We start from the raw sequence: 26,564 nt of genomic DNA, 5'->3' as shown, positions 1-26,564 counted from the left end.
GAAGGCAGGGGTGACTCCCGAGCGCGGGCAAGGAGGCTGGGGGAAGGGCGCGGCGGGAGGAGGAGTAGGAGAAGACAAAAGCCGAAAGGGAGGAGGGCCCGGGCCGCACACTCGAGCTGCGGGCGTGGAGGCCACAGTGCACGGGGCATCCCGGTCAGCAGGCAGCATGGGGAAAGGGGGGAACCAGGGCGAGGGGGCCACCGAGCGCGAGGCGCCCATGGCCACCTTCAGCTGGGAGGAGATTCAGAAGCACAACCTGCGCACGGACAAGTGGCTCGTCATCGACCGCAAGGTCTACAACATCACCAAATGGTCCAGCCGGCACCCAGGGGGCCAGCGGGTCATCGGGCACTACGCGGGGGAGGATGCTACGGTAAGGGTGTGGGGGCTCTCCTGCCGCCTTTCTCTTCTGCAGGCGGGAGTCAGGAGCCAGGGATCCCAGGGCTCCAAACCAGACCTTCAGCGCTGAATGGAGCGTCCAGGAGGCAAGGAAAGTGTGCCTACTGCGCTCGTTCTCCGCCCCAAATCCTCATCCTTTAGGACAGCGGGGCCACCTGGCTATGGGGGTCGGATTTTGGAGCCCGGGAGGCAGCAGCGCGGTGCAGATCCAAGCGGTGGGGAACCGGGTCTACCGAGCGCGCTAAGGACACACGCCTCCCGCGTCCTTCCGCCGGGTTCACAAGGAGCCAGGTACTCCCCAAAGCGGGCCCTCGGGCCCTAGGAGTTTGGCATCCCCAGCTCGGAAGATGGCCGCTTCTGGGCGCCGAGGATCGGAGCGGGAGAGGAGCCAGGTGTGGGATTCAGCGCACGTCCCTCACTCTCCAGCCAGAGTAGGGGGTGAGGAAGGAAAAGGCCTGTCCCCGCCGGGCTTGCTCCTGCTCTGAGAAGGTCCGCAATGGCTGCCACGGAGAGACCGCCCCGGGAGCTCCTGTTCTCAGGCTTGCAAGGACTACCAGGACCCACCCCCTAAAGGGTCGGTTCTTGGGCACCGGGGTCGGGAATTGGAAGGAGAGTTTGCAAAGCCCAGGTCGAGAGCGGCTTGGAGCAGTGTGGATTTAGCAGCCCTACGCTGGTTTGGCAACAGGTCCAGCTGGGCCAGAGTTACTCTCAGACTTCTCAACTACTCAATGGTCCTCTGTCTCTAAATCCTGCCAGGAATGCCCTTCCCTCATCTGCACTCCCAAAGGTATTGGGAGCCCAAGGTATTGGGCCCAGAGCCAGAGCGGCCCATCTTACCCACAGCAGAGGTGTGGCTGTCCCTTTGGCACCTCCTGATCCCCGAGTCTGCAATCCTTGCATTTCTTTAGAGTGCTGCTGGAGCCCAGAGGAACTCCAGTGGCAGAGAGGGAACCCAAGAGAGTCAAGGAGGGAAGAAAGGGGCCTCTCGGCGGCAGCGAGTCAGAGGCTACTTGGGAAGGGTGAATAGGGGAGAGGCCACAGGAGAGATAGCTAGATCGGGAGAGATACCTAGATCGTGGCACCTGGACGCCTAGCATGCTGACCAGTTGGGGGCTTTTGCTGTCCTAGCTGTCTGGGCCCCTGTCAGTCCGTGGAACTTTTGATCTCCCTACCTTTTCCAAGTCTCCTTGGGATAGGCCTACCCAGGCAGTTATAATCTAGGCTGTGAATGGCTTATGGCTTTGGGGAGCAGGGTCCGGGCATATATGTGAGCTCAAGAAGATGGTCAACAAGAGATGGTGCCTACAGCTTTTGGGCCCGTCCGGTTTTACCTGCTTGTCAACACTGCTTCAGCCCTGGGGGCTGTGCCGCTAATCATAACTTAGTGGGCATAAGGTTTTCAGACCATCTGTGTTATGTCACGTGGCCCTTCCCGCCCCTGTTTGCGGGAGCTGGGTAAGGGCAATTCTCAAATAAAAGACCTGCCTCCTGGTCGAGGTCTTCCCACCATTAACTATATTCTCTTATGTGGAAAAATATATACTGTGCGGCGAAGCGCGTCGTAAGCTGTGAGTAAGCACTAGAAACCTTGCTTCTTGTCACTGGTCAGGCAAGTGAGAGAAGATGAGGATTATGTAAAGTAAGCAACAAGGAATTAGGTAAAAAAAATGTTGAAATCTACGCCAGTTTTATGTGTTGTGTTAACGCATTGCGAAATCCTTATCCTCGAAGCTTACCGCCTTCTAAGATGAGGCTTTTAGGGCCTGGCATGTTCTAAGTGGGGATATAGTGGTGTAACGTGGAGTGGGCAACTGGGTTCTCCTCTCTTCGTTGCCTGGGACCAGGGTGGGGAAAGGCCATGGGCAGCACGGGGTGTATAGGAAGAGGATTCTGGAAGGTAGGAATAGGCTAGGAATCAAGAGACCCTTGGTCTTGGGCTGTTGAGCGGTGGCTTTGCCCCTCAGAGCACAGACTTCTTCCTTAGAGCTTGGGACAGACAGAGTATTAGGGCCATGCAAGTTGGGGAGGGACGGGTCAGCAGATAAGATTTCGGATCCCCTGGAGCACTCAGCGCACTGTTTTGAGCCGATCATGGTGCAGTAACATCCTCCGAAGAGGCCGAAAGTCCAAGAAGCCATTCTTGGGACAATTCAGGGCCTCTATAAGGGATTTTCCTGTTTCTGAAGAAAGGGCCTCAGAAGTCAAGATCACCTCTTCCCCAAAGAGTGACCTAGCCAAGGGCAGTTGTCATTTGGTGCTTCTGCAGAAGGAAGAATTTGGCCTTGCCTGTAAGAATACAGGTGCTTAATTTTTGCAACTCACAGAGCACATTCATGCATGTTAGTGCAGCTGGCCCTCGGATCAGACCTGTAGGTATCTCTCATTGTTCTTAGGTTTAAAAACCTTGCTCAAGTTTGAAAACCTTGCTCCAGTGGTAGCACTCAGCCCCTAAGCTCAAGATCTGTCATTACGGAGTCCTCCAGGCCCACCTCTCTCCGTCTCTCCCTTCCTATTCCACCTCCCCTGCCCTCTGGCACTCCTTTGCTCTCCACCTTGCTGTGGGAAAAGGAACACCCCGAGTCCCAAGGATGTCTGCTCTTCAAGGCAGAGGCCCACCACCCACCACTGCAGAACTTTCCCCACTTGGGGCTTTTAATCTTTAGCTGCAATTCATCACACATTTATTCGGTGTCTCCTCGGCTCTGAGCTGGGCCCCCGGGCATTAAGATGAACAATTCAGACAATGACCACATCTGGTGGGTTTGTTTCTCTCCCTTCCTCTCAAGCTGGGACTTGACGCTGGACCCTCTCCTTCTAGGCACCAGCTCCCCACCTCCTGCCTTGTCTCCAGCTTTTCCTGCCCCATCTGCATCAGTCGCCTCTTAGAACCCAGGGAAGGCGAGAAGTGGTCAGGGTTCTTTCCATTGGTGAACCTGCTCCTATGTTGTTCTTATGAAAAGGCAACGGATTGAAAATGGCACGATCTCTGACCTCCTTTAGACAGGGCAGGAGGGTGGTGGTATTCGGAGTCAGAGGACCTAGGCTTGCATCCCTGCTTTAGGAATTCCTAAGCGAGGCATTTCCTGTGAACTTTGCTTTCACACGTCTGTGAAATGGGAGGTTGTTGCCTTCCAATGGGCTGTGCATAACTTCACTCTTTCACCCTCAGGACGCCCTACAGGTGTGAGGGATCCTTACTGGGTGTCCCTTAGCCTCCTGTGCACGTATGTGCATGTCCCCAGCACCCAGAGTAGGCAGTTAAGTAGACCACCAACAGAGTGTGAAGAAATGTTGAGTGTCCCCATTTTCACCAGAGGAAAAGGTGTTGACAGCGCATGAAATCGCTCCTCTGTTTTTGCCCAGAAGGCAGCTGTACCTCCTGAGCTGAATCTGGGCAGGGCAGGCTGGCCCCCCCCCCCCGACCGCAGCCTCAGGCAAGCACCCAGCGAAGCATCCTCCCATTGCTTACCCTTTGTGAGAATCCTCTCAGGCCCTGTGGGTTTCCTCTGCTGTCACTTGCGCCTACCTTCTGTGTAGATGTGCCCTTCCCACCCCGGGGCCTTGCGTGTGCCAGACATCAGCTGAGATGCTCTCACTGAGGGCGCTCTGGTCACAGAGCTCGGGCAACAGCCTCTTTCCCTGGGATGCGCCACGGTCCAGGGGCTCCACCGTGGGAAGGGCGTCAGTGACTCTCTCTCTAGCTGAGAACCCAGGGTACTTCCTCAGCTTCTCCCTCTTTAACCCCTTGTCCTGCGGAGTCCCGGTCCCCAGGGCTGCTACCTGCGACAAGGAATGCCCTGAGTTTGCTCCTCCCATGTTTCCTGGGTCCAGGCTCAGTGCCCAGGTGTATGAGGCTGGCCTGGAGACTAGCTCTGCTCTGCAGAGAAGGTGGGCACAGCCGGAAACAAATCATGGCCCCCAACCCTCGGTGTGGTAGGAGCCACCAGCTCTACCCTGAGTGGAGTTGGGCCAGGGAAGGTGTCTTCATGCAGAAGTTGGCTGGCGTTGGCGCTGGGGGGTGGCGGAAGCAGAAGTGCGTGGCATACGGTATCTTCCATTTTGGAATCTCTGGCCCTTCCTCCCGCAGCCTGCCCTCCCCACCCTGCAGCCCACACACCTGCCCGCCTGAGGACAGGTCCGGTCTGCTCTCAAGCTGTTGCTGCTCTTTTCTCTTCACCCTTGTCTCAGGCCCTCCTGGAAAGCCGTTGGCTTCTCTTCCTGACAAGTGAGGACAGATTCTGGTTCCAATTCTTGTTCCCAAAGTCAACGTTTGGATTGGCCCCTTCTTGCCTTGCCTGGTGACGTCCCTAGCACCAGCCAGACCCTTCTATAACCCAACAGTTACTGGGAACCTTCTGTAGGAGTGTGAGGTCCCTCCGTGACACTTTGAAGGGGAAGACACAAAAAGTGTTCAACTCTCAGCGGGGAGGAAGCGTGTTTTGATTGAGGCGTGTGTATGAGCTTTGGAAAACTCTAGAAGTAGGCACACCTGCAATGTGACTGCAGGCTCCAGCTTCGCCTCCCTCAGTCTCTTTTCTTGTCTCTAAAATAGGACCTGCCTTAGAGTTTGGTAAAGGTTAGCGCTTACGTACACCTAAGTGTAGCTCAGTGGCTAGCCTACATGTCTCAGCATGTGGCAACTCTGCAACCACCAGACTGGGGCGGGAGAGGGTGAAGAGTTCTAGTGTCTTAGAAGCATGAGCCAGTTGCACAAAACAGCGCGAGAAGGGTCTGAACATGACTGCAGAGTGGGAAAGTTTCCTGGGGTTCGAGGCGGCAGAGCTGTGGGATCCTGGGCCCTCACATTCACTTGTGAGCCCCTCTTAAGCGTGGTCATAAGCCTTGGGGTTGCAGTGAACAAGACGGCTGTGGCCCTTCCCTTGTGGAGCTCACCATAGTCTCGCGGGGGGAGAATGACATATATGGAAGTAATACAGCTTGTGAATTTGTAACTGTTATGAAGAAGGCAAAACAGGGCAATGTCCAAGAGAGAGTGTGGGGCTGAGGGCTGGTTGGGAAAAGCAGGCCACGGGGCACCATGGGAGCAGGGGTCCCAGGCAGAAGGAAGCGCCGTGCAAAGGCCGTGGCATTAGCATGAGTTTGGTGGGTTCACAGGTGGTCTTCACCTGGTCTGCTCAGAAAGCCGTCAGATCTACCAGGGACGGCCAGACAATCTAACGGCACTTGGCTTCCTCGACGGGCAGGAGGGATGTGGTGCAGCAGTCCCTGAGTCAGGTGAACCTGGGTTTGATCCTGGCTCTGTGCTTGGAGCAGAGGATGTCCCCTTCTTGTGCTCCGGTGTCTTCATCTATACAACAGGGTGCTCAGCCTTGGGGGAGGGAGCGTAAACAAGGCTCCTGGCTCCCTCCCTGTCACTTGGGGGGGTGAGAGGCCACCTGAGAGCCCTCTGGAAATGGCCAAGGAATGGCCTGGGTCAGGACAGGAGTCTGTCTGTCTGTCTGTCTGCTCCACCAAGTTCCCCAGCCCAGGTGGGGGCTTGAGGGCATGACCTGGACCTGGGGGTGGGGTGGGGTAGGGCAGCGGGTGCTGGCTGAGAAATGAGCCACCTCGTCCCTCAGTTCTTCACCACCTGCTCCTAAGAATGGGGACATGGTCTAACATCATCACAAAACCTTCTTTGCGATTAAGAAAATGAATAGTAAGTCCTTCCTATGACCAGATATGTGGTCCATATTCAAATTTTCTCATTCAACCCCAAAAATGTCCTGTGGAACGGCTGGGTCTTTATTTATTTTCCCCCTCCAAATAGGAGCCTTTCAAATCAAGCATTGCCTTTTTTATAATCTTTTTTGTTTTATCTTTTTCAGTTTTTTAAAAGCTAAACACCCCCTCCCAACACAAACACACACACACACACACACACACACACACACACACACACTTCCCACCCCCAACTACGTTGATGTTTCTCATGGTTTCTCGTGGTGTCATTTGACTTCGTCCTCTGCCCTGCAATGTGTGAAAGTTTGGCTTACTGCTGGGTAAATGTTTGCCACTGAGTCATCATATCGTAGCCCATGATGCCTAATGGAAATGCCATGTTGGTTATGAGATGATTTATGTAATAATTTACATAACGCATATAGAAAAGAATCTGGAGAGAAACAAGCTAAAATATTAGCAACGGTGGTCGCTCTCTGGGTGGTATTTATTTTCCTCTTTATTCTTCTGTACATTCTCTAAATTTGCCCAAATCGAGCACATTATAACTTTGTAATTGGAATTACAATAATAATTTTTTTAAGATTATTTATTTATTTATTTGACAGAGAGAGAGTACAAACATGGGGAGCAGCAGGCAGAGGGAAAAGGAGAAGCAGACTCCCCACAGAGCAGGGAGCCCAATGTGGGGCTCAATCCCAGAACCCCGAGATCATGACCTGAGCCAAAGGCAGATGCCCAACCAGCTGAGCCACCCAGGCCCCCCTACAATAATAATATTATTATATAATATTTTAAATAAATATTTTTTAAAGATTTTATTTATTCGAGAGAGAGAGCAAGCATGAGCAGGGGGGAGGGGAGAGGGAGAAGCAGACTCCCTGCCCAGCAGGGAGCCCCGACATGGGGTTCGATCTCAGGACCCTGGGATCATGACCTGAACTGAAGGCAGATGCTTAACCGACTGAGCCACTCAGGCGCCCCTATTTTTAAAATTTTAAAAGCAGTAATAGAGCAGTGTTAGAGAAAGTTTGAGAAGTAATAAAATAAAGCAAGGCATAATGCCGCTATTTTAACACATTGCTGTTTAGGGCTTTATCTTTTTCGTAATTATTTTCATGCTTTTTCTAATTATGAAAAAGCTTTTTTCAGACATGTTTTTTACCTAGTTTTGTATTTGGTTTTGGCTTGACGTGATCTCCCAAGCACATTTTCTGTGCTGTAGTGGGCTCCAGCCCTGTGCTTTTCGCTGTAAACCATGTGCATGGGGTGGCAGGTCGTGTGGTTTCCTGGGTGCCCTGCCCTGCCCAGTCCGTGCATCTCCCTGCAGGGGTACATTTTTCTGACTCGCCCGGAGGCATCCTGAATGTCTGCACACACCCTTGGTGAGCTGAGGGTGGAGATCCAGGGGTAGCGCTGGTTTGGCCGGGCACTGGGATCCGCCGAGATGAGGCAGGAGAGAGCATTTGGGGCCAGGTCCCGGGAGGCCTTGATCGGTGTCCCAAGTGGGGACATGGAGAGCGGCTGCTGGTGAGCCCTGCCCTCCCTGGGTTGAGGTCTCCCACTTACCACCTGCTTCCCTGCTCCCTAGGATGCCTTCCTCGCCTTCCACCGTGACCTTGATTTCGTGCGCAAGTTCATGAAGCCTCTGCTGATTGGAGAGCTGGCTCCAGAGGAGCCCAGCCAGGACCATGGCAAGAACGTGAGTGTGCCCAGACCAAGGAAGGAGGGGAGGGTTTGCAGGGAGAAGGGGTGCCCGCCTAAAGACAGAGTGCCAGGTGTGGGCCAAGGGACCTTAATGCCAGTCCAGGGGAGCCACCGCCCAATGCCTGGGGTTAGGCAGGACTCTGAGATTCTGCAGTGAGCCTCTTCCTCTTGCTGCCAGCCTAGGCTGGCCCCTTACCTTGGAGTGATTCTTTCCCAGCCTCTTCATGTCCATGGTGTCAATAGAGTTAGGCTGGGCCCAGGGTCTTCTCTTCTGGTCCAGTTCTCCCACCGTTTTCTCTTTCTCCTTCCCTGGGAAATCCAGCCCATTCCATGTGCCCCTCCCCCTGGCTCTCCCCATCTCTGCCCCTCCCTTTCTCCCCAGGGCTGAAGGGGGAAATTGTCTTCACCCCTCCCTGGAGCTGACCTGGGTTTCCATCCTGCTTCCTTCACCCATGGCTCCATCCTCCGCCCTCCCCAGCCCCCCTGTAGGCAGGCAGCTTCTCTCCTCTCTTTGGTGTCCTGTGGGCTTCCTCCTTCCTGACCCTGCCTTCTTTGGCCCCTACCTGGTTTCCCCACTTTTCCTACTTAAACGGGTGTTCACCACTCTTCAAGATCCTTTGCCACTTATCACCCGGGCTCCCAAACCTGGCTTCCTCCACCCACATGGCACCCTGTCTACCCTTTCAAAGCGCCCTCTTCCCCCCACCTGCCTGACCCCTGCCTCCCAGCTGCTTTCTTTCTCCCAGCTGTGCTCATGTCTCCAGAGCTGCCCCCGACTCCACCTTGGCCTCCCCAGCCCCACATCCCCAAGGCCCACCCAGTGGTCCCGCCTCCCTGAGCTCTCTAGGGGCAGGGATGTCGTCTGGCAGTCTTGTGTCCCCCACCACAACCCCCTCGACAGAGTGCCCAGAGCAAGTGGGGGCAGGGTTGGGTAGTGGAAAAGTGCGAGCTCTGTGTGTGTGTGTGTGTGTGTGTGTGGTATACATAGCACAAATTTTACCATTTTAGCCAGTTTTAGTTGCATAGTTCAGTGGCTTGGGAGAGCACATTCACATTGTTAGGCAACCTTTACCACCATCCACTTCCAGAACTTATTCATCACCCCAAATTATAACTGTTCCCATTAAACATTAACTCCCCATTAAACATCCCCCCTCCCTGCAGCCCCGGTAAACACTACTCCACTTCCTGTCTGTGATTTGCCTGCTCTGGGTAGCTCGGGTACATGGGATCATACAGTATTTGTCCTATGGTGTCTGGCTTAATTTCACGGAGCCCGGGGTCTGCAAGGTTCATCCCTGCGGTAGCGGGAGTAGGACTCTCCTTCCTCTTCGAGGCTGAATAGTATTCCATTGTGCGGATAGACCACATTCTCTTTAGCCATGCATCCATTGATGGCCAGTTGGGTTGTTTCTGCCTCGTGCCTTGGGAGTAATGCCACTGTGAACGAAAAAACACCGGCTTTTGAGTCGAATCCTTTCTCTGCCACCTACCTGGCTGGGGCCAAATGTGCAGTCCTCAGGGCTATGGAGGCCCAGGCAGGTGTGGCGGGCATGATGCGCGGTGGCCGGGCTCCCTCGGGTCACGGGCCTGTGGAGTGGCCCCTCTTGCCACCGCTTCTCCTGGCAAGAAGACGTTGGTCCCCTCCGGTGCAGCTAGGTGGCCGACACTTGCCCTGTGCCCTTGCTCAACAGCCCCAGATCACCGAGGACTTCCGGGCCCTGAGGAAGGCCGCCGAGAACATGAACCTGTTCAAGAGTAACCACCTGTTCTTCCTCCTTCTCCTGGCCCACATCATCGTCATGGAGAGCATTGCCTGGTTCATCATCTTTTACTTTGGCAATGGCTGGATTCCAACCATCATCACGGCCTTTGTCCTTGCTACCTCTCAGGTGAGGTGGGGCGCCCTCACCGGACGCCTAAAGCCCCCACCCTAACCCCCCCCACCCCCTTAGCTCGCAGAGGCTGGGGACGCTTGAAAGCTGGCTCTGTGAAAGCATCTCTTTCCCCAGGCCCAAGCTGGATGGCTGCAACATGATTATGGCCACCTGTCTGTCTTCAAGAAGTCCGCATGGAACCACGTTGTCCACAAGTTCATCATTGGCCACTTAAAGGTAAATACCGGCAGCCCTGGGCATCTGCCCATCAATTAGCGGCTGGCTCGGCCCTGGCTTACTTTGCCTGGGGCCAAGTCTCCTCTCGGGTCAGTGTCTGTGGCCGCAGGGTAACACCGCGGGTGCACAGGGGAGCCAGACCGCCCTGCTGGGTTTCTCGAATCCTCCCCTCCTCTGACCTTCCCAGGCCTGTCTCCGTATCAAATCAACCAGCAAAAGCAGCGTGCTGGTTATGAGGACAGGCACGCGCTGCCTTTGTACATTGACTCAGTTGATGATATTGATGATATTGCTTACTAGTTATCTAAAAACTTTTCTAATATGTCCCTCTTAGTCTGAAAGAGAGATATTGTCACGGAAGTGACAATAAGGGACATGAAAGAGCACAGTGATCAGCTGAGCCACAGGACCAGAGTTGTATTTAAGGCTCGTGGGGAAATAGTTTCTGTCTCTCCCTCCTGCCGCTGAGGAGGTCGCCCCGCAAAGCGTTACAGCGAGGCAAGTTCGTCAGAAGACAGGCTGGACTTGCCAGCGACCTTGGACTCGTCCGATTGGCTTATCTCCTTGGTTTTGGAAATAAGTCCTTGCTGGCTCGTTCTGAAACAGATCATCCCCGACTCGGCCCTTTCCCAGAAGCACCCAGCTGCTTCCTAAGAAAGGCTGGGTCCTAAAGAATCCCACCCTGCCTCACTCTGGCTTGGGAAGAGCTACCTGTCTGGGTTAAGCATATCCCCCCACGACCCAGACCGCGGAGAGCCCATGGCTTTCGGGCCCCGGATCTGGTTGGGGGTGAACCAGCGCTGAACTAGGAACCAGTTCCCTCGCAGCTTGCCTGGCCCTGAGCCTGAGGCGGCCTGAGAACCTGGTTTCTGTCCAGAAATTCAGGGCTGAAGGGAGCGGGTGTGCATAGTAGAGCGCTTTGTTTCATTTCATACTCTTGTCTGCTGGATAAAACCCTCCTCAGTATTGGAAAGTAACATCTCACTCCCAACCCACGTTATCCCCAACCGCTTAACAAAGATGGGCTGTGTCCTGTATCCAGATTCTGGGTGGGAGCCGGGAGGACCTTTCCTGCCTCACGTCCCTCAGTTTTTGCAGGGCCTTGGAGCGCAGCTCTCGTGTCAGACGGAGGACGAGGCCAGGACAGAGGACTGGCCTCCATGGAGAACGTGGGTTAATGACATCAGAACTCTGGGATAGGGGGAAGATGGGGTACTTGGGCCCGGAGGTTAGAGGTCAGAGACGGGGGCTGCACTCATGGCTGGCCAGTTCTCTGCTTTGCTGTGTCCTTCTTGCCATGTGTAGGCCGGGGGGGCACAGTTATGCAGCTCACCCCAGGGTGCCCCAGAGCCTGGGGCCTCACAGCTTGGCTGAAACCAGTCTGGTACCCCATAGTCACATGGCTGCAGACGAGTCTTGTAGATCCATCTGCTCTCTTGGTTTCCCTTTGCTGGGAAAAAAGGGGGCTGGCTGCAGGGAGGTCCCCAGGTGCCCTGCCACCTCGAGCGTCCTATAGCACAAGTTGGTGCGGAGCAGAGAACGGGGTGCCAGGCGCCTCGAGGGGCTGGGACCTGCTTCCTACCAGCAGCCTGAGCAGCTGCGGGATTCCAGAGTGGACTCTCCCCATCCCGACTTGCGGGCTATTCCGGCGGACAGGTCTTTCAGAGGATGGTCTTGTACAAAGAGTTCTGAGTCATCACACCTCTGTTAAAAACCCTTTAAGTGTTCGGCATTGCACTTAGGATAAAATGCACACGGCAAGGTCAGCACCCTCCAGACTCCGCATCTGGAGACGGAGACCAGGAGACCGCCAACTTTTCCACTACATCATCTCGGGCCACCAGGGCCAGGACTAGGGCAAGGCAAGTGAGGTACTTGCCTCGGGCACAAAATTTAAGGGGACACTTAAGGACTCAGTAATCAAGATGAAGAACATTTTAACATAGGTTTTAAAAAAACAAAATTAATGGCAAGGAAAATCTACAGTGAACAAAATAGCAACATTTTAAATAAAGATCAGGACTGTGCTGGGCCATATTGGAACCTGAGGCAAAAGGAAAAAATCTGTGACCCTATATACGTGTTTGTATGTATTCTTTTTTTAATGGTTAGTTGGTCTTTTTCCTCAGAACATTAAAGTAGTTGAGAAATATTTAAGAGTTGGGAAGCTGGACGTATTAAAGGTCCCAACATTAAGGGAAAGTATATTATTTGTACCAAAACAGAATTTATTATTATTTTACTTTGGTTTAAGTTAGTTAAAAATTATTTAAGGGGCGCCTGGATGGCTTAGTCGGTTAAGCGTCTGACTCTTGGTTTCAGCTCAGGTCATGATCTCAGGATCAGGAGATTGAGTCCCATGTTGGGCTCCGTGCTGGGTGGGGAGTCTGCTTGAGAGTCTCTCTCTCCCTTTCCCCCTGCCCCTCCCGCCCTAAAAAAAAAATTTTTTTTTTTTAATTTTTGAATTAAGATTGTCACTTGGTGGAGAAAAGTCCTCCAACTTGGCAATTCTCTCATTTGAAAATGAGACAAACTAAAAAGTCGATTCGGAAACTGTTGTTGATGCCTTTGTGACCATTCAAGCCAGGAGTACACATTTTTCGATTTCCCTCAGGCTCTGATAGGGTTTAGCCCAGGACTTTTGGCTGCGATCCTGGGTTTTCGGCTCAACCAAGGGGACCTCGCCCAACCTCTTCCCTCTGTCAGGAAGGCACCCCTCACTCTCACTCTGCCTGGCCCCCTCCCCTCCCCCAGTTTTGCTTGTCTTTCCCCGCCCCATCTCAGTGTGCTGGGGTGCCCTACTCTCCCTTGCCAGGCCAAGGGCTTGCCTCTGGATCTCCGCTTCATCCGCAGGGCTGCTCCTCATCCCAGGGCAGGCAGGGCTTCTGGGTGGGAAGACTAAGTAGGGCTCTGCCTAGTGAAGAATGGAAATGGAAGAGAACTCCCTTCGCTGACTCGTTGCCGGGGTGTTCCCAGCTCATCTCTCTTTCCTTCCTTCATTTATTCCACAAACATCCCTGGGTCGGTGTATTCTAAACATCTGCCCACTCTTAACATGACTTGCTCCTCAATGTCTTTGTGCTGGGGACTTTCCATGTGACCTTTCCCAGGAGTGGGGTTCCTTCCGGCTGGAAAGGTGAACGTGTCATCTGAGTCCTCAGTCCTCTGAGCCCTCACTCACTGACATTTTTTTTTCCCGCTTTGATGGGTTTTGAGACCCACGTGCTTACAGGCAAAGGCCAAACCTGTGCCCGCCCAGGCCTCTCCGTGTCCAGAGACCTTGTTTGTGCCAAAAGGATCTTCCAAGTAAAATATTTGTTTTAGCAGTTAGTCCTTCTTGTGGATGGCCAGACCCTGGGCCCAAGGGTTGATTGATCCAGCAGTAGTTCACCAGTAAAGAGTGAGGAGTTGGAAGGGTCCCATTTCCTTCTATGGGCCACAGGGCAACTGTGGGGAGAGGCATGCCTCCAAACTGTGTCGAGAGCTTGAGTTGGTGAGACAGAGCTTTGTGACTTTGAAATAAATACTTAGGCAATGCTTCCTGTCTCCTAGAATCGTGGTTTTATATTTTCATGTTAGAACCTGGGAGCTCTTCCCTGTTCCTGTTAGCGATGGCTTATTAAGCCTTCCTTTGGCCTTCCGGGTGGGACCTCACTGAGTCCTCACCGCTCAGGGCAGCAACTGATCGGGCTGTTGGGCTGTCTCTTGCCAACTGCTTATAGAATATTCACAGATTTATGCAACCATCATCACAATCGACTTGGGAACATCTTCATCATCCCCAAAAGAAACCTCACACCTCTTAGCTGCCGCCTCCCAAGCCCCTCATCCCTCCCACGCGTCCCCAACCCTAACCCTGGGCAGCCACTAACCTTTCTATCTCTAGATTCTCTAGTCTGGACATTTCCTATAAATGGAATCACGTATGTGGTCCTTTGTGTCTGGCTTCGTTCACTCAGCAGGATGTTTTCAAGTTTCGTCCACGTTGTAGCAGGTGCTTCCCACCTTTCCGTGGTATGGCCACACAGTTTCCACCTGTTGGTCATTTTGAGTAATGGGAATGTTGCTGTACGATTTTGCGTGGCCATGTTTTCATTTCTCTTGGGTACACACCTAGGAGTAGAATCCTGGGCCATGTAGTAGAGATCCCCTCTTACCGTTCCTGAAACAGAAGTGTTTCTCTTTGTATAACACGGCACTCGGGGGACGTGCGGAGGCTGAGGGGTGTGGGGGCTCACACCTGGTGCTGGCAGAGGGCAGAGGCCGCCCCACACCAGCCCAGGTGCTCGCCATGCACCCTGGCACCAGCTGGCCTCGCCGCCGTTGCTGTGGGGGATGGGGAAACATGGAGGGACGGCCTGGCTTGGCTCCATTCACAAGTCCTGGCCTCAGGGCTGGCCGGCACTCTGGACTCAGTACTGGCAGGGCTGTTTTCGGAGGCTCGGGGGCCCGAGGCCCCGGGTGTGATGGCGAAGTTGGTTCTGAGTCTCGGTGCTGCTCACCCCATTTCCCCCCCCAGGGTGCCTCCGCCAACTGGTGGAACCATCGCCACTTCCAACATCACGCCAAGCCCAACATCTTCGGCAAGGATCCCGATGTGAACATGCTGCACGTGCTCGTCCTGGGCGAATCGCAGCCCGTTGAGGTATGATGAAGGGTCAGTGTTGATGTGGGAAGTGTTTGACCTGAGCTGAAACCAGAGAAGGAGTCCTGGAGGTTGGATAGCCGTCCAAACACATCTGCCCCTGATGTTTACTTGGAAACCCTTCCTGGACGCCCTGAATTATTCAAGCTGGAATTTTGATGGAATGGCCTCATGTATGAATAATGAACCAGCTCCTTATCAGCGTTAGAGGCCTCTCTCCCTGCCATGGGTTGGGGAAGAACATTTCCGGGCTTGTTTCTTCCTGGGGGCCAGGGAACTCTGGTCCCAGTTCAGCAGGCAGGCGCAGGTCCGGGGCTCGAGCGTGGTCCCCAAACACCAGCTCAAGGAAACCTTATTGGGAGAGTCACAGTCCTCGATGCTGAGAGGGACCTCAGCGTAGTCTGGTCCAACCTGCTTCACCAGATGTGACAAAGGGAGGCTCCGGGGAAGGAGGGGATGTGTTCAGGATCCTATAATTTAGTGGCTAGTCTAGGATGAGGCCCTGGATCTGAGAGTGAGGTCATTTCCTTCCGCTCTAGCACACTGCCTTATTTTTCTGTTAGTTCAATTTTTAGTAGAAATATAGAATTTACCTGTGACAAGCAGTTAAATATTACTAGAAATACACAAAATCACAAAGTGAATCTCCTATTCCCTCCATCATCCCCCTTTGCCCCAAAGATCTTACCCCTGAGGAGAGCCACTGATGAAAACATGGTACATAAATCCTTCCAGATTTCTTTTTTTTTTTTTTAAAGATTTTATTTATTTATTTGAGAGAGAGAATGAGAGACAGAGCACGAGAGGGAAGAGGGTCAGAGGGAGAAGCAGACCCCCCGCTGAGCAGGGAGCCCGATGTGGGACTCGATCCCGGGACTCCAGGATCATGACCTGAGCCGAAGGCAGTCGCTTAACCAACTGAGCCACCCAGGCGCCCTCCTTCCAGATTTCTTGTATGTGCATATTCATATGCACATTCATTTTGTATTTATTTATTTATTTTTAAAGATTTTATTTATTTATTTGAGAGAGAGAGGGAGAATGAGCAGGGGGGAGGGGCCGAGTGAGAGGGAGAAGCAGACCCCCGGCTGAGCAGGGAGCCCAACGCGGGGCTCCATCCCAGGACCCTGAGATCACGACCTGGCCGAAGGCAGACACTTAACCGACTGAGCCACCCAGGTACCCCAGCACGTATTCATTTTAAAAACCAAAATTAAAACTTAGACATTCTGTCCTGCAACTTGCCGCCTTACCAAACACAGACCTCTTTCTGGTAGTCCAAGTGATTTGGCCTTTGCCTGGGTCTGTCTGGTGCTCCATTGTATTTCTGTAGCATCATGTAACCCATGCTGTTTTGTAAGATAGGAAACTTGTTGCTACTTCTCAATTTCTTTTTAATAAAATCACCCCCAATACCTTTAAAGAATGTCCTCATTTAAACGCTTTTTTTTTTTTTTTTTTAGAAAGTAGAGCCCCTATGGGACAGCCTCTATGTTAGGGTTTAATTTACCAAAAAATCTACCTATGCTTTGCCTTTTGGAAGTACGGTGATGAGGTAAGCCCAAGTTTAGAGGATCCTGTTGCTTTTGTACAGCTCGTAAGCATCCCAGTGCCGGGCACAGAGGAGGGGCTCAGTAAGCATCTTTCAAGCGAGGCCCATTGAGGAAGGAGAAGGGTCCCGGATTCCCACCAGTGGTGTATTCCCGACAATGTTGGCATCCGAGACTTGGAACAAGGAGAGGAGAGAGCGTGTCCCTCCAATTCTAGTTTGTACCCTGTCTTTCCCATCTCAGTTCCACCCAAGAGAATATCTGAGCAGAAACACGGATTTTCTGCAACATGGTCAATAGCAGAGGAAATTAGCCAACATTCAGTACTTGGGAAGCCAGGCAGGGATTATATTCCCTTCCAAAGTACGTGCTGCTTGCCTCTTTCTTCTAGGAAGCAGTTTGCTAGCTTTGATTAGAGGTGTCCAGGTAATGCAGCTGATTCACTTGGGGCCTTCTGCTGAGAGAAATCAAAGGCTTCCCTTTCTGCATGAGGCTTCCTGTTGGAGAGCTGGTGCCTGTCCTGCCAGTTGTTCTCTGCGTCCCTAACACCAGAAATCTAGTCTCACCAGCTCCGCTCTGTGCCTTGGCCAGCGAAGCCTCTTCCAACACTTCCTCTCCCTAGACACCTCTTCAGTGCCGGCTTTGGGGCCGGGTGGGAGGTTTCGGAGATCTGGTTATCCCATTGCTAGTAGCATTTGAAAGACCCCCCTGTGGAAATCCTCAACTCTTAACACACGTGTAGGGGGAAAGGCCAGATATTCGCTGGGCTCCTGGTCGAGCTGTGCCCCGGTGTCCACGAGAGCATGCTGCCGCCCTGGGAGGGACCCTGGCAGCAGCGGGTCCGATGGCCTTGTCTCCTGCCAGCCCCACATACCACACACCACGCCAGGGCCACCCACCTGGCCCCATGTGGCCAGGCCTTGGGGGTGTTGAGCTAGCCTCTGGCCTCCAGAGCAAGGAGGCCAGGCCTCTTATCTCCAGGCTCAGGTAAACAAACCAGCTCCAAAGAGCTAGGCAGAAATTAAGTAGAGGGATCTCAGCGGCGAAATCCCTTTCCTCGTGAGTTCTCTGCCTTTTGGTCTTATTTATGACTTCTGGGAGGATTTTGTTTGTTTTACGTAGAAAGAGGTATTCACTTTTTCCCCCCTCCTGCAGATTCCTTTAATTTCTTTCGTGCTTAGAAAGTTCTTTTTTTTTTTTTTTAAGATTTTATTTTTAAGTAGTCTCTACACCCAACGTGGGGCTCCAACTCAAAACCCCGAGATCGAGAGTCACATGCTCTACCAAGTGAGCCAGCCAAGCACCCCAAGAAAGTTCTCCACTCGTACTATTTTCAGTGTTTTGTGGCTTCGCGTTTGAATTATTTAACTTTGGCCACATGTGCTGTGGGTAGGCTGGTGTCCGTCCTTCTCATTTGTCTGGAGTCAGCCAGGTTCCCCAGCACCCCCATCAGGATGCATGGCCCCATCTGTGCGGGAAAGTGTCCCCCCCTGAGCCCCGCGCCCGGGCTGGGTGGTCAGCCTCACGGGGGCGTCGTCTGCGAGACTTGGGCGGCCCTCCATCCGCCCCTGGCCCTTCATCACTGGCCGGCAGCCCTCTTAGCACAAGTCACCATCTTCACACTCTGTCTTTCCATCTTGCAGTAAGGCCTGTTTCTCCAGTTCCTCAAGCCTCTTTTTTTTTCCCTCTTAGAAAAGTTTTATACTTTTCTTTATATGTCTCGTGGGTGTTTCTTTTCCAGTTCAATCCTGGATCTTTCCTACTTTGGCTATTGGGATCGGTGTTTCTCCAATGTTCCGGGAAGCTGTTGCTACTTGGTGGGTAACTTAGGTCCATCTGGCATCTGCTCAGGCCTCTCTGCGATCCTAGTTGTCTTTCAGTTGGTTCTTTTTTGAGTTTCCTGGGTAGACAGTTATATCCTTGAAAATAATAAAAGGTACTCTTTCTCATAGCTCCACACTCTTACTTCTGGAGCTTCCAGAACAGCATTAAATAGAGGTGAAGTCAGCGGCAGCCTTCGCCCCTCCCTTTATCTGTCTGCCACATCCCAGAGGGCGACAGGGAGGCCATTATCCCTGTGGTACTGAGGCGGGCTTTCGGAAGCCAGGAGTGTTTGCGCCTCCTCACCGGAGATCCTGCCTTTCCACCTATCTGGGACGCTCTCCCTGCCCCACCGCCTGTCTGCAGCCAACCCTCCAAGCTTCTTTGTGAACCAGCCAAGGGACCAGTCCTCCCTTGGAACAACCAGGGCCCTCCTGTCAGGGCCCGTGGACCGGGGCCTTGCCATTCTACGCATGCCTGGCCTGGCTATGTAGCTCATTTCTCTCTGGGAGTTTGCAGGTTCCCAGAGGCGGGGACTGGGCTTTGCGACAGCTCCCTTCCCCCAACCCTGAAGGGACAAGGAAGGCCCTTGTCATTCCTCAGACATTTTGTTCCAAAGCTGAAAAGTCCCCTGCACATGCCCCTGGCATGCACTCAGCCTGCAATCCAAGCCTGGTCCGGGGTTTGTGGAGAGAGTGAGCACAGGAGGGCCAGCCCAGCCTGGGCAAAGGGGCAGGGACCTCCGGGAAACCAGGCCACCAGGGTTGGCAGGGCCCCCCCTCCCTCCGCCCTGATTTGCATCCCCTGTGAGCCACCGCTTGGGAATGCGTCAGAGGGAGCCCTTGGTCTGCTACCATTTTCATCTCTCGACCACAACAAGCCGCCTTGCCCGAGTGAAAGCACCCTCTGTCTTCCCCGAGCCTCACCTGTGACAGCCACCCGAGCTTTCTCCCTGTGTGTGTTGAGGACTCTCCCGGAGGGGAGGACGTGTGGGGAGGAGGGCAGACTCTCACCGAGTCCGCGCACCCAGCACCGTGCCAGGCCCGGCACGCAGGACGTCACTTCACCTTTGCTTAACCATGAGGCAGGGGCTCTCATCACGCCCATTTCAGGATGGAAGGGCTAAGGCCGAGAGACGTGAAGTAACTTGCTTGAGGTTCTAACGGGAAAAGGCAGTGCCACCACCCAAACCCAGGCTGTCTTGCTCCCAGCTGGGGCTTCTGGGTCCCGCAGGAACCTGCCCAGGGCCACTACCTGCTGGACCCCAGGGAACTGGCTTGTTGGGTCCCTCCAGCTTTCTGATGAATTGAGGTGCCAGGAGCCCTCCCCCCAGCTCGGTACGTTCTAAAGCCCTCTTCCAGCCCTCCCTGCGCCCATGACTTACAGGGCTAGACGCTGGCAGAGAGCCAAGCCAGCAAGGTAGCCACGCATCGTCAGAGCGAGCGTGTGCTCTCTGGTTTTCCGAGGAAAGTGGGTGCTGTGGGCCAGCCATACCCCGACAGGTGGCCTTGCAGTTAGTTGCCCCGCCTGAGGTCACCGAGCTGGGAACAGACGTGCAGTGACCGTTCGGTGTGTCACCACACACAGCTGTGCGTGTTGCTGAGACCGCAGCTCCCCGCTCTGTTCCCGAAGGACTGTGACGCCCACCTCATCGGCCGGTCCCTCAGCAGCCCCGGGAAGTGCCCATCGGACCCCCACTGGATGAGGCGGGGACCCACAGCTCATGGTGGGGCAGAGGAGGGTGTGTGTGGAGCAATTTGCTCAAATGCTGAATTGTGTCTGAATCCTGAGGGCCTGCCTCCCTGAGCCTGGGAACCCCCAGGGCCTGACAGAGAGGCCGGGGACCCGGCAGCTGCTGCAGGACAGTCTGCAGCACTGAAGGGGCCCACGTGGGGGCCAGGAGTGCCCACGGGCCAGGGGCAGCTGGGGGAGCGTCAGCGTGTGGGACCTGTCGCTCCCCAGAGGTCACCATAAATCAATGGGAACAGCATGCTTACTACGGAAACGCAACTTCAAATGAATCCCCTGGTGCCCTTCCCCCCACCCCAGCAGCTTAGCCGCCCCTGGGTCCTTCTATGGGAACTCTCTGGTCCGCCCACCTGTCTGGGCTGCCCTTAGTGTTCACTTCCCAGGAGTCTAATTAGCCTGAGAGGGTCCATGGGGCCTGGGGCCACCTCCTGGGATGACCCATGGGCAGAGCTGTGGCAGGGAGGGCTCCTGTTCAGGGCGGAGAAGCCTGCACACAGAGGCTGGGCCTGTGCGTCTGTTTCCTGGCTTCTGGGAGGAGGTTAGAGCAGGATCCAGGGGCCATATGCTCCCTGGAACCCCGACAGGCCACTGAGTGGGTGCCCCTCTACTCCCTCCTCTGAGAAATCTTCCAAGGCTGCCTTTGAAGCCTCCTTGACTAGGACCTCTCCAAGGCCAGCCTCAGCCCCGGCCTTAGTGACCATCCTTGTGCCAATGGCCACACTTTCCGGGGATGAGTGAGACCCCTGCCAAGGCACAAGAGGCCACACGGGACAAAGGGGTCGGTTCTGGTGGTGCTTCGGCCAGATGGGCCGTGACCACAGCCATTGGTGCCAAGACGCCGGTCCTGGGGGCAAGCTGGGCTTCTTTCCCATCCAGGGCTCCAACTTACAGGCGTCGTGGGCCCTCCCTGCGATTTTGATGGTCGTTACCCTCTCCGCTCCCACCCGCAGACAGCGGCGTTGGCTTAGCCAACATCCGGGGTCTCTCCATCCGTAACGTGTCTCCATCTCCTGAGTACAATAAATAGGAATGAGCACCTGCAAAGGGCTGGACCCGGGGAAGGGCGAGTGAGGGGCAGTGTCCCAGGGGCCAGCCCCCCAGCGTTTATGCCTGTGTTCCCATCGGCTCCTCTTAACAACCAGTGATTTGGGTGCCGAATGGGGTGGGGGCGCGGGGGCTAAAAGATCTGTACCGGTGATCCTGGCAGATCTTGGCACCGAAAGCAAGAGCGGGGGTCACTCTCTGAGCAACATCTTATGGTCTCAGTCCCCAAGGAGCAAGGTGGGCTGGTCTGCAGAGAGCTGGACCCTAGCACTGAAGGGCTCCAGGGACCCGTGGGGCAGTGACTTCCCTACAGGCTCGTGCTCAGCATGGCCTGAGCGGCTTGGTGCAGTGAGGATGCCCAGGCCCCAGCGCGGCCTTCCTCGCTGTGACTGTCTGGGCATCAGGGTACCCTGGGTGGGTCCCCGGCCTGCCGGCACCCTCAACTAAAAACTGTCTGCCTGGGAGAAGTGATTAGCTTTGGAAAGTTGGCAGGGGGCTCTGGGAAGGTAGATGCTCCCAGCCCGGTGACTGTTAACAATTCCCCAGGCCCTAATCTGTGTTCTCCCGGCTCCTGCGGGCTCTGGGGAGCTCCCCAGCATGCCCCGGGAGCTTTTCTCACTCTCAAAGGGGTGGAGACTGGCCAAGGAGCTCCCTCGGTGGGACCCCGTATGAGTTGTTCAGTTGTGCATTCACTCCACAAACATTTATTTGGTGCCTGCCATGTGGGCTCTGAGTCAGCTTTCTTGGGTTCAGATCCCAGCTGGGCCCATTTCTCATGTGGCCTTGAGCAGTGATTTGACCCTGAGCCTCAGCTTCAGAAGCCCCAGCCTCGTGGGCTGGCGGAGGAGGGCGTGAGCTGAGGCCTGGATGGGACAAAGCTGGGGCTGAGGAAATGGTGGCCAGTGTCGGCCTGAGCAGCTAGGAGCCTGAGGGCCCAGGGTGTGGACTGACAGGACGGGAACGGTGACTGCAGAGCGGGCGGGGGGGCCTGGGCGGGTGCTCACCCTCTCTTCTCTCTCCTCAGTACGGCAAGAAGAAGCTCAAATACCTGCCTTACAACCACCAGCACAAGTACTTCCTCCTGAGTGAGTGTTGGGGGCTGCCCTCCAACCACACCCCAGAATGGCCATCTGTCCTCCCCCCCAACCACCTGCCACCTCTTTAGACCCAGGAATCGCCCCTGAGCCTGTTTGAGCAGGAAGGGCCATCCATCCCGAGTAAACTGCTCCCGGCACATGGTGCAGACAGGACCCAGAGGCCCAGGGTCCCACACTCGGGGGCCCCTGGGCAGGGAAAGGGGGCGGCAGGGGGGAGGGGGACGTGTGCTCCCAGCCCCTCCTCAGGCGCAGGTCGCTGCCTCTGCCTGGGAGCTGCGGAGCTGGGCCCCCAGTTCAGGGCTCGCCGGGCTCCCCAGTTCAGGGCTCGCCGGGCTCCCCAGTTCAGGGCTCGCCGGGCTCCCCATTCAGGGCTCGCCGGGCTCCCCATTCAGGGCTCGCCGGGCTCCCCAGTTCAGGGCTCGCCGGGCTCCCCAGTTCAGGGCTCGCCGGGCTCCCCGTTCAGGGCTCGCCGGGCTCCCCGTTCAGGGCTCGCCGGGCTCCCCCTGACTGACCAGCCCGGCGCGCTGGGACGGGATGCCTCTAAGTGCCCCTGCTCTCCCCGCAGTCGGGCCGCCAATGCTCATCCCCATGTACTTCCAGTACCAGATCATCACGACCATGATCTCACGCCGAGACTGGGTGGTGAGTCAAGGGGTACAGGTGGGCCCCGGGGGCCTGCACGTTGCTCCCGGTCCCTGCCCCCGGGGTGGGGGGGGGGCGGCCCGATCCCTCTCAGGAAGGGACCTGCTCTGAGGCTGCCAGGATCTCTGCCACATCCCTACACGTTCCCCTGTACCCACACCCTGCGGGGCCAGTGGGGGGCCACGGCCTTTGCAGAGCTCCCTCAGAAAGCTCCTGCAGGCAACGTGATGAGAGCCAAATTGGGCCCGCCTGTCCGCCACCCCGGCCGTTGCCTCCCGCGTCCCCGCATCCCCCGAGACCCCGTGGCCGGGGCGCACCGCGCTCCCCGTGGTAAAGGGAGAGCAGCCGGGCAGTGGCTGAGCTGAGAGGTGGATTCGATTGCTCGGCCCGCACAGCAAGGCCGCTCTGTTCCGCAGAGATGCGGCATCAGAGTTCTGGAGGCCAGAAGTCCAAGACGAGGTGTGGTCCGCATAGGTCCTTCTGTGGGCGGTTAGGCAGGACCTGGTCCGGGCCAGTGTCCCTGGCTGCTGGGCGGCTGGGTCTTCTGCCTGGGTCTCGGGATCGTTGTCCCTGCATTCATCTGTGTCTGCGTCCAGAGTCCCCTTTCTTAAGAACGCCGGTTGCAGTGAGCTAGAGCGCACCCTATTGACCCCATCGGCCACAACCCTATCTCCAAATAAAGTCATGTGAGGCCCTGGGATGAGGGCTTCAGCATGTGCATTTTAGGGGACACGATCCAGCCTGTAACACCAGGCTTGGCGGAAGCTCCAGATTCTGTGTCCAGAGAGAGAGAGTGCGTGTGGTGCACGCCCCTGTCGTTGGCTTTATGTGCATGTGCAGGCGGGATTCGGCATAAAAGGTGATCAGAATGACCTGGATGGAGTAGTCACCAACAGGCAGAGTCTGCGGCAAAGTGGGGTTCGTGGGGACAGGGACGGTGCCCCCTGCCCTGGAGACCAAGTGGAGGGTCACTTAGGATCACGGGTTGGTTTGTTTTCTTAGTCCAGTTTTATAAATGAAAATATTGAGACTCTGAGGGTTTGGGGACTTGCCCAGGGTGACACCAAGGGGTGGGTCAGGCCCTTAGAACCTAGGCCGTGTCCTGTACTGTCCCCCCACTTCAGCTACCAATCTCTCAAGTAACAGTCCCTCATATTTCTATAGCGTTTGCAGGGCTTCAAAGTACTTCGCCTTGTCCTCTCTCACTGAAACTGTGGGCGAAGGGGCCACGCCTGTTGATTCTGCTGATGTCCAGGACTGGGACTCAGGAGCCCCGGGTGAGGGGTGTGGGGGTGAGCGAGGCAGCGGGACTCTGGAAGTCTCTGCCAGTCCTGTGTTGGTAGAAACTGTACCACCCACTTCTAGGGCACGATGTTTTCCCAGAAGTGAGCCTTTCATCCGTACTTACTATGTCCCAGCACGGCCACCCTCATTATGTCATTTGACCCTGGCTTATGAGTGAAGGGACACGGGCATGATGGGAATTTGAGCCCAGATCTCTCGCCTATGGTAACTACTGTTTCCACTGGGCTCCCTGGGGCCTGGAAGGAGTCACTCAAGCTGAAGAGGAGTTTGAGCCCTGCTGTGTGGGGTTTCGTGGTGCTGCTGGGCGTATTTTAATGAACTTTTATGGCAAATGACTCCTGCCTAAATATATACTTTTCTTTTTACTGTGCTTGTTCCCCAAGGGACAAAGCGCTCAATAAGGACAACAGGAAAGGAAATAAGACTGTGCCTGGATGGGATCAGATGGCAGACCCAGGGAAACCTGATAGGGCCCCTAGGTCTTTCGGGGCCCCCCGCTCGGTGGTGGGGAGTCTGGGCAGCCCTGCCCTTGACCCTACTGGGGAGTAGGGCTCCAGCTGGGTGGGAGGGATAGGCCTCCAGCCTTAGGCTCCTTCTTTGAAGCAGCTGACTGCAGTCAGTGCTCGGTGCTGAGGATTCAGGGAAGATAAGATCCGGTGTCCCCCACCCCCAGGGGTCCGTGACTGCGTGGGGCAGAGGTGGGTCCTGCGCTGCGCTTTTCTGATTTACGGTAACAGCGAGCTTAGGTGCCAAGTGCAGCCCTGGCTTGGGGCTGTGGTCCTCAACAGGAGCAATTCTCTTGGGCCAGTTGGCAATATCTGGAGACCTTTTTGATTGTCACAACGCAGGGGAGATTGGGTGCTCCTGGCATCAGGCATCTGGTGGGCATCCAGCCGGCATGCTGCCGAGCATCATGTCGGGTACGGCACAGTCCCCCCACAGTGAGGGCTTATCCAGGCCCAGACGCCAGTCATGTGGAGGAGAGGGCTTGATGCACTCGGAGAGCCTCAAGGAGGGAGGTTTTTGCCCCCCTGGCAGTGTTGGTGGTGACCGTATCCTGGAGATGCTTCTCAGCCGCCCTCCCTGGAGGTTCTGCGTCCGACACCACAAACCGCTCTCTCCTGAAATTCTCCCTGTCAGCTTCCAAGTCCCACCTCTGCTGGTTCTCCTCCACCTCTCTATTACCCCCGCACATGCTTTACACCCTATCCCTGAGACCAGTGGTTCCGGGGTCATGGGTGGCTCTGCACAAAAAGAAATAAGATTGGCCCCATGGATATACATGTATTTTCTACTGTACTACGTACACACACGAAAGAAACGAAGGCGAATGTGATGAAGTGTAGGAGCAGAACTTGTAATGCTTGCTTCTCCCACCCCCTTAAAGACCCCTCGCTGGATCCCAGGTCATGTCCGGGGCCCACTGCCGCCCGTCCAGACTCTCCCTTCCCGCAGACCTCCCAGCTGCTCCCCTCTGCTCGCCTCCTCAGCTGACGACACCCATGCGGGGACCAGCCTGGATTCCTCACGACTAAGCAGTCCCCAAACGCAACTGCCCAGGCCTCCTAGATCATTCTGGAATCTGTATCTCCTCCTTGGGGCTGTGGGCCTTGCTCTGGGTCTCCCATCATTTCGTGTCCATCTCCCGATGGAGGCCTTTCCTAAATTCGAACGTCAGGTCAGGACCACCCCCATGCTCCCCTTGCTTCTGTCACCTTCCAAACGGTATTGAAGGGATATCTTTATAAGCCTGTCCTTCCAGGCGCAGTGCTCCCGAAGGCCCTCCTTTGGCTCCCAGCACCCAACTCCGCCCGCGAATAGAGAGGAGGCATTCACGGAGTTTGAGGAGCTTAACTGCACGCAGACTTGAGGATGAGTTTGCCAAGCAGACGAGGGTGGGCAGGAGGCCCAGATGGAAGTGACCCTGCAGTGTGACAGAGCCTGGCCTGGCCGGGTGCACGTGGGTCGGGAGACTGGCTGCACGAGGCCAGGTTGGCGGGCTGGCGTGCGGAGGGCCCATGCGCCCTACCCAGGGGCTGGATCTCATCCTGTATCCCCTAGTGGGGAAGGAGGCGAGTGGGGGCTTTGAGGATGGCAGCGTCACCACCCATGGGGGGAAGATCTCCATGGCGACAAAGCGCAAAGGGACTGGGTTAGAGTCGTTCAGAGCTTTTCCTTGCGGGCTACACTCACTGTTGCAATACATGGCCAACCCATGGCCAACTTCAGTGGGAGGTCTCTCCCCAGCCTGCAGATGGGGGCACGGAGGCCCAGCTGAATACATCACCACACAGAGCCAGCGGGGAGCCGGGACTCACACGGGCAGCCCGACCCAGTGCCCGTTCTCGGATCACTACCCTGCCAAGGCTCTGGAGAGGAAAAGTGATGGGGGGGGGCGGGGGGGAGGAAACCGTGCAAAGGCCCCGAGGCAGGAATAACCTGGGTCAGGGTGGCCCAAGAGAGGGTTCGTCCTGATCCCACTGAGCTCTGTGGGAAAGGCAGCTTCTTCTATTGGGGCTAAGAAGGTGGCTCTGGTTGCCATGGTACCCAGGGGAGAGCAGGAGACCAACGGGAGGCTCCCGCTATGGCCCAGTGGAGGCACGCAGCCTCGGGTCAAAGAGGTGGTGGGGAGAGAGGGACACCCGCCACAGAGCACCTGGCTGGGAGGTTTGCCATGGAGGGTGGAGCAGTCAGGGCAGCCGAGGGAAGTGCTTGTCCAGGTGAGGGAAGACCTGCAAGCTCAGGATCCCATGGCCACCCCAGCGAGGGGCAGGAAGGGAGAGGGGACAGGAGAACTGGGCATGGAGCG

The 26,564-nt window shown here is 55.5% G+C and overlaps 1 protein-coding gene across 2 annotated transcripts in view; it reads left to right on the top strand.

Annotated features, from left to right (window-relative positions):
- FADS2 (fatty acid desaturase 2) overlaps positions 1 to 26,564 on the top strand; it is a 30,297-nt gene continuing 3,733 nt past the window's right edge. Inside the window, exons 1-7 of one of the 2 annotated variants that reach the window (XM_081797989.1) lie at positions 7 to 373; positions 7,673 to 7,783; positions 9,483 to 9,680; positions 9,801 to 9,902; positions 14,422 to 14,547; positions 21,736 to 21,796; positions 22,374 to 22,450. In XM_081797989.1, the coding sequence (XP_081654115.1) occupies positions 167 to 373; positions 7,673 to 7,783; positions 9,483 to 9,680; positions 9,801 to 9,902; positions 14,422 to 14,547; positions 21,736 to 21,796; positions 22,374 to 22,450 (882 nt within the window). In that variant the 5' untranslated portion in view covers positions 7 to 166. Of the gene's footprint in view, positions 374 to 7,672; positions 7,784 to 9,482; positions 9,681 to 9,800; positions 9,903 to 14,421; positions 14,548 to 21,735; positions 21,797 to 22,373; positions 22,451 to 26,564 lie in introns of both variants that reach the window. The other variant, XM_081797990.1, reaches the window with a different exon arrangement.

Source organism: Leptonychotes weddellii, chromosome 11 (assembly GCF_054177405.1).
Source record: "Leptonychotes weddellii isolate Sample4059 chromosome 11, ASM5417740v2, whole genome shotgun sequence".
Lineage (NCBI taxonomy): Eukaryota > Metazoa > Chordata > Mammalia > Carnivora > Phocidae > Leptonychotes > Leptonychotes weddellii.
The sequence above is the reverse complement of the archived record's forward strand: the minus strand, read 5'-3'. Positions and strand labels throughout refer to the sequence as shown.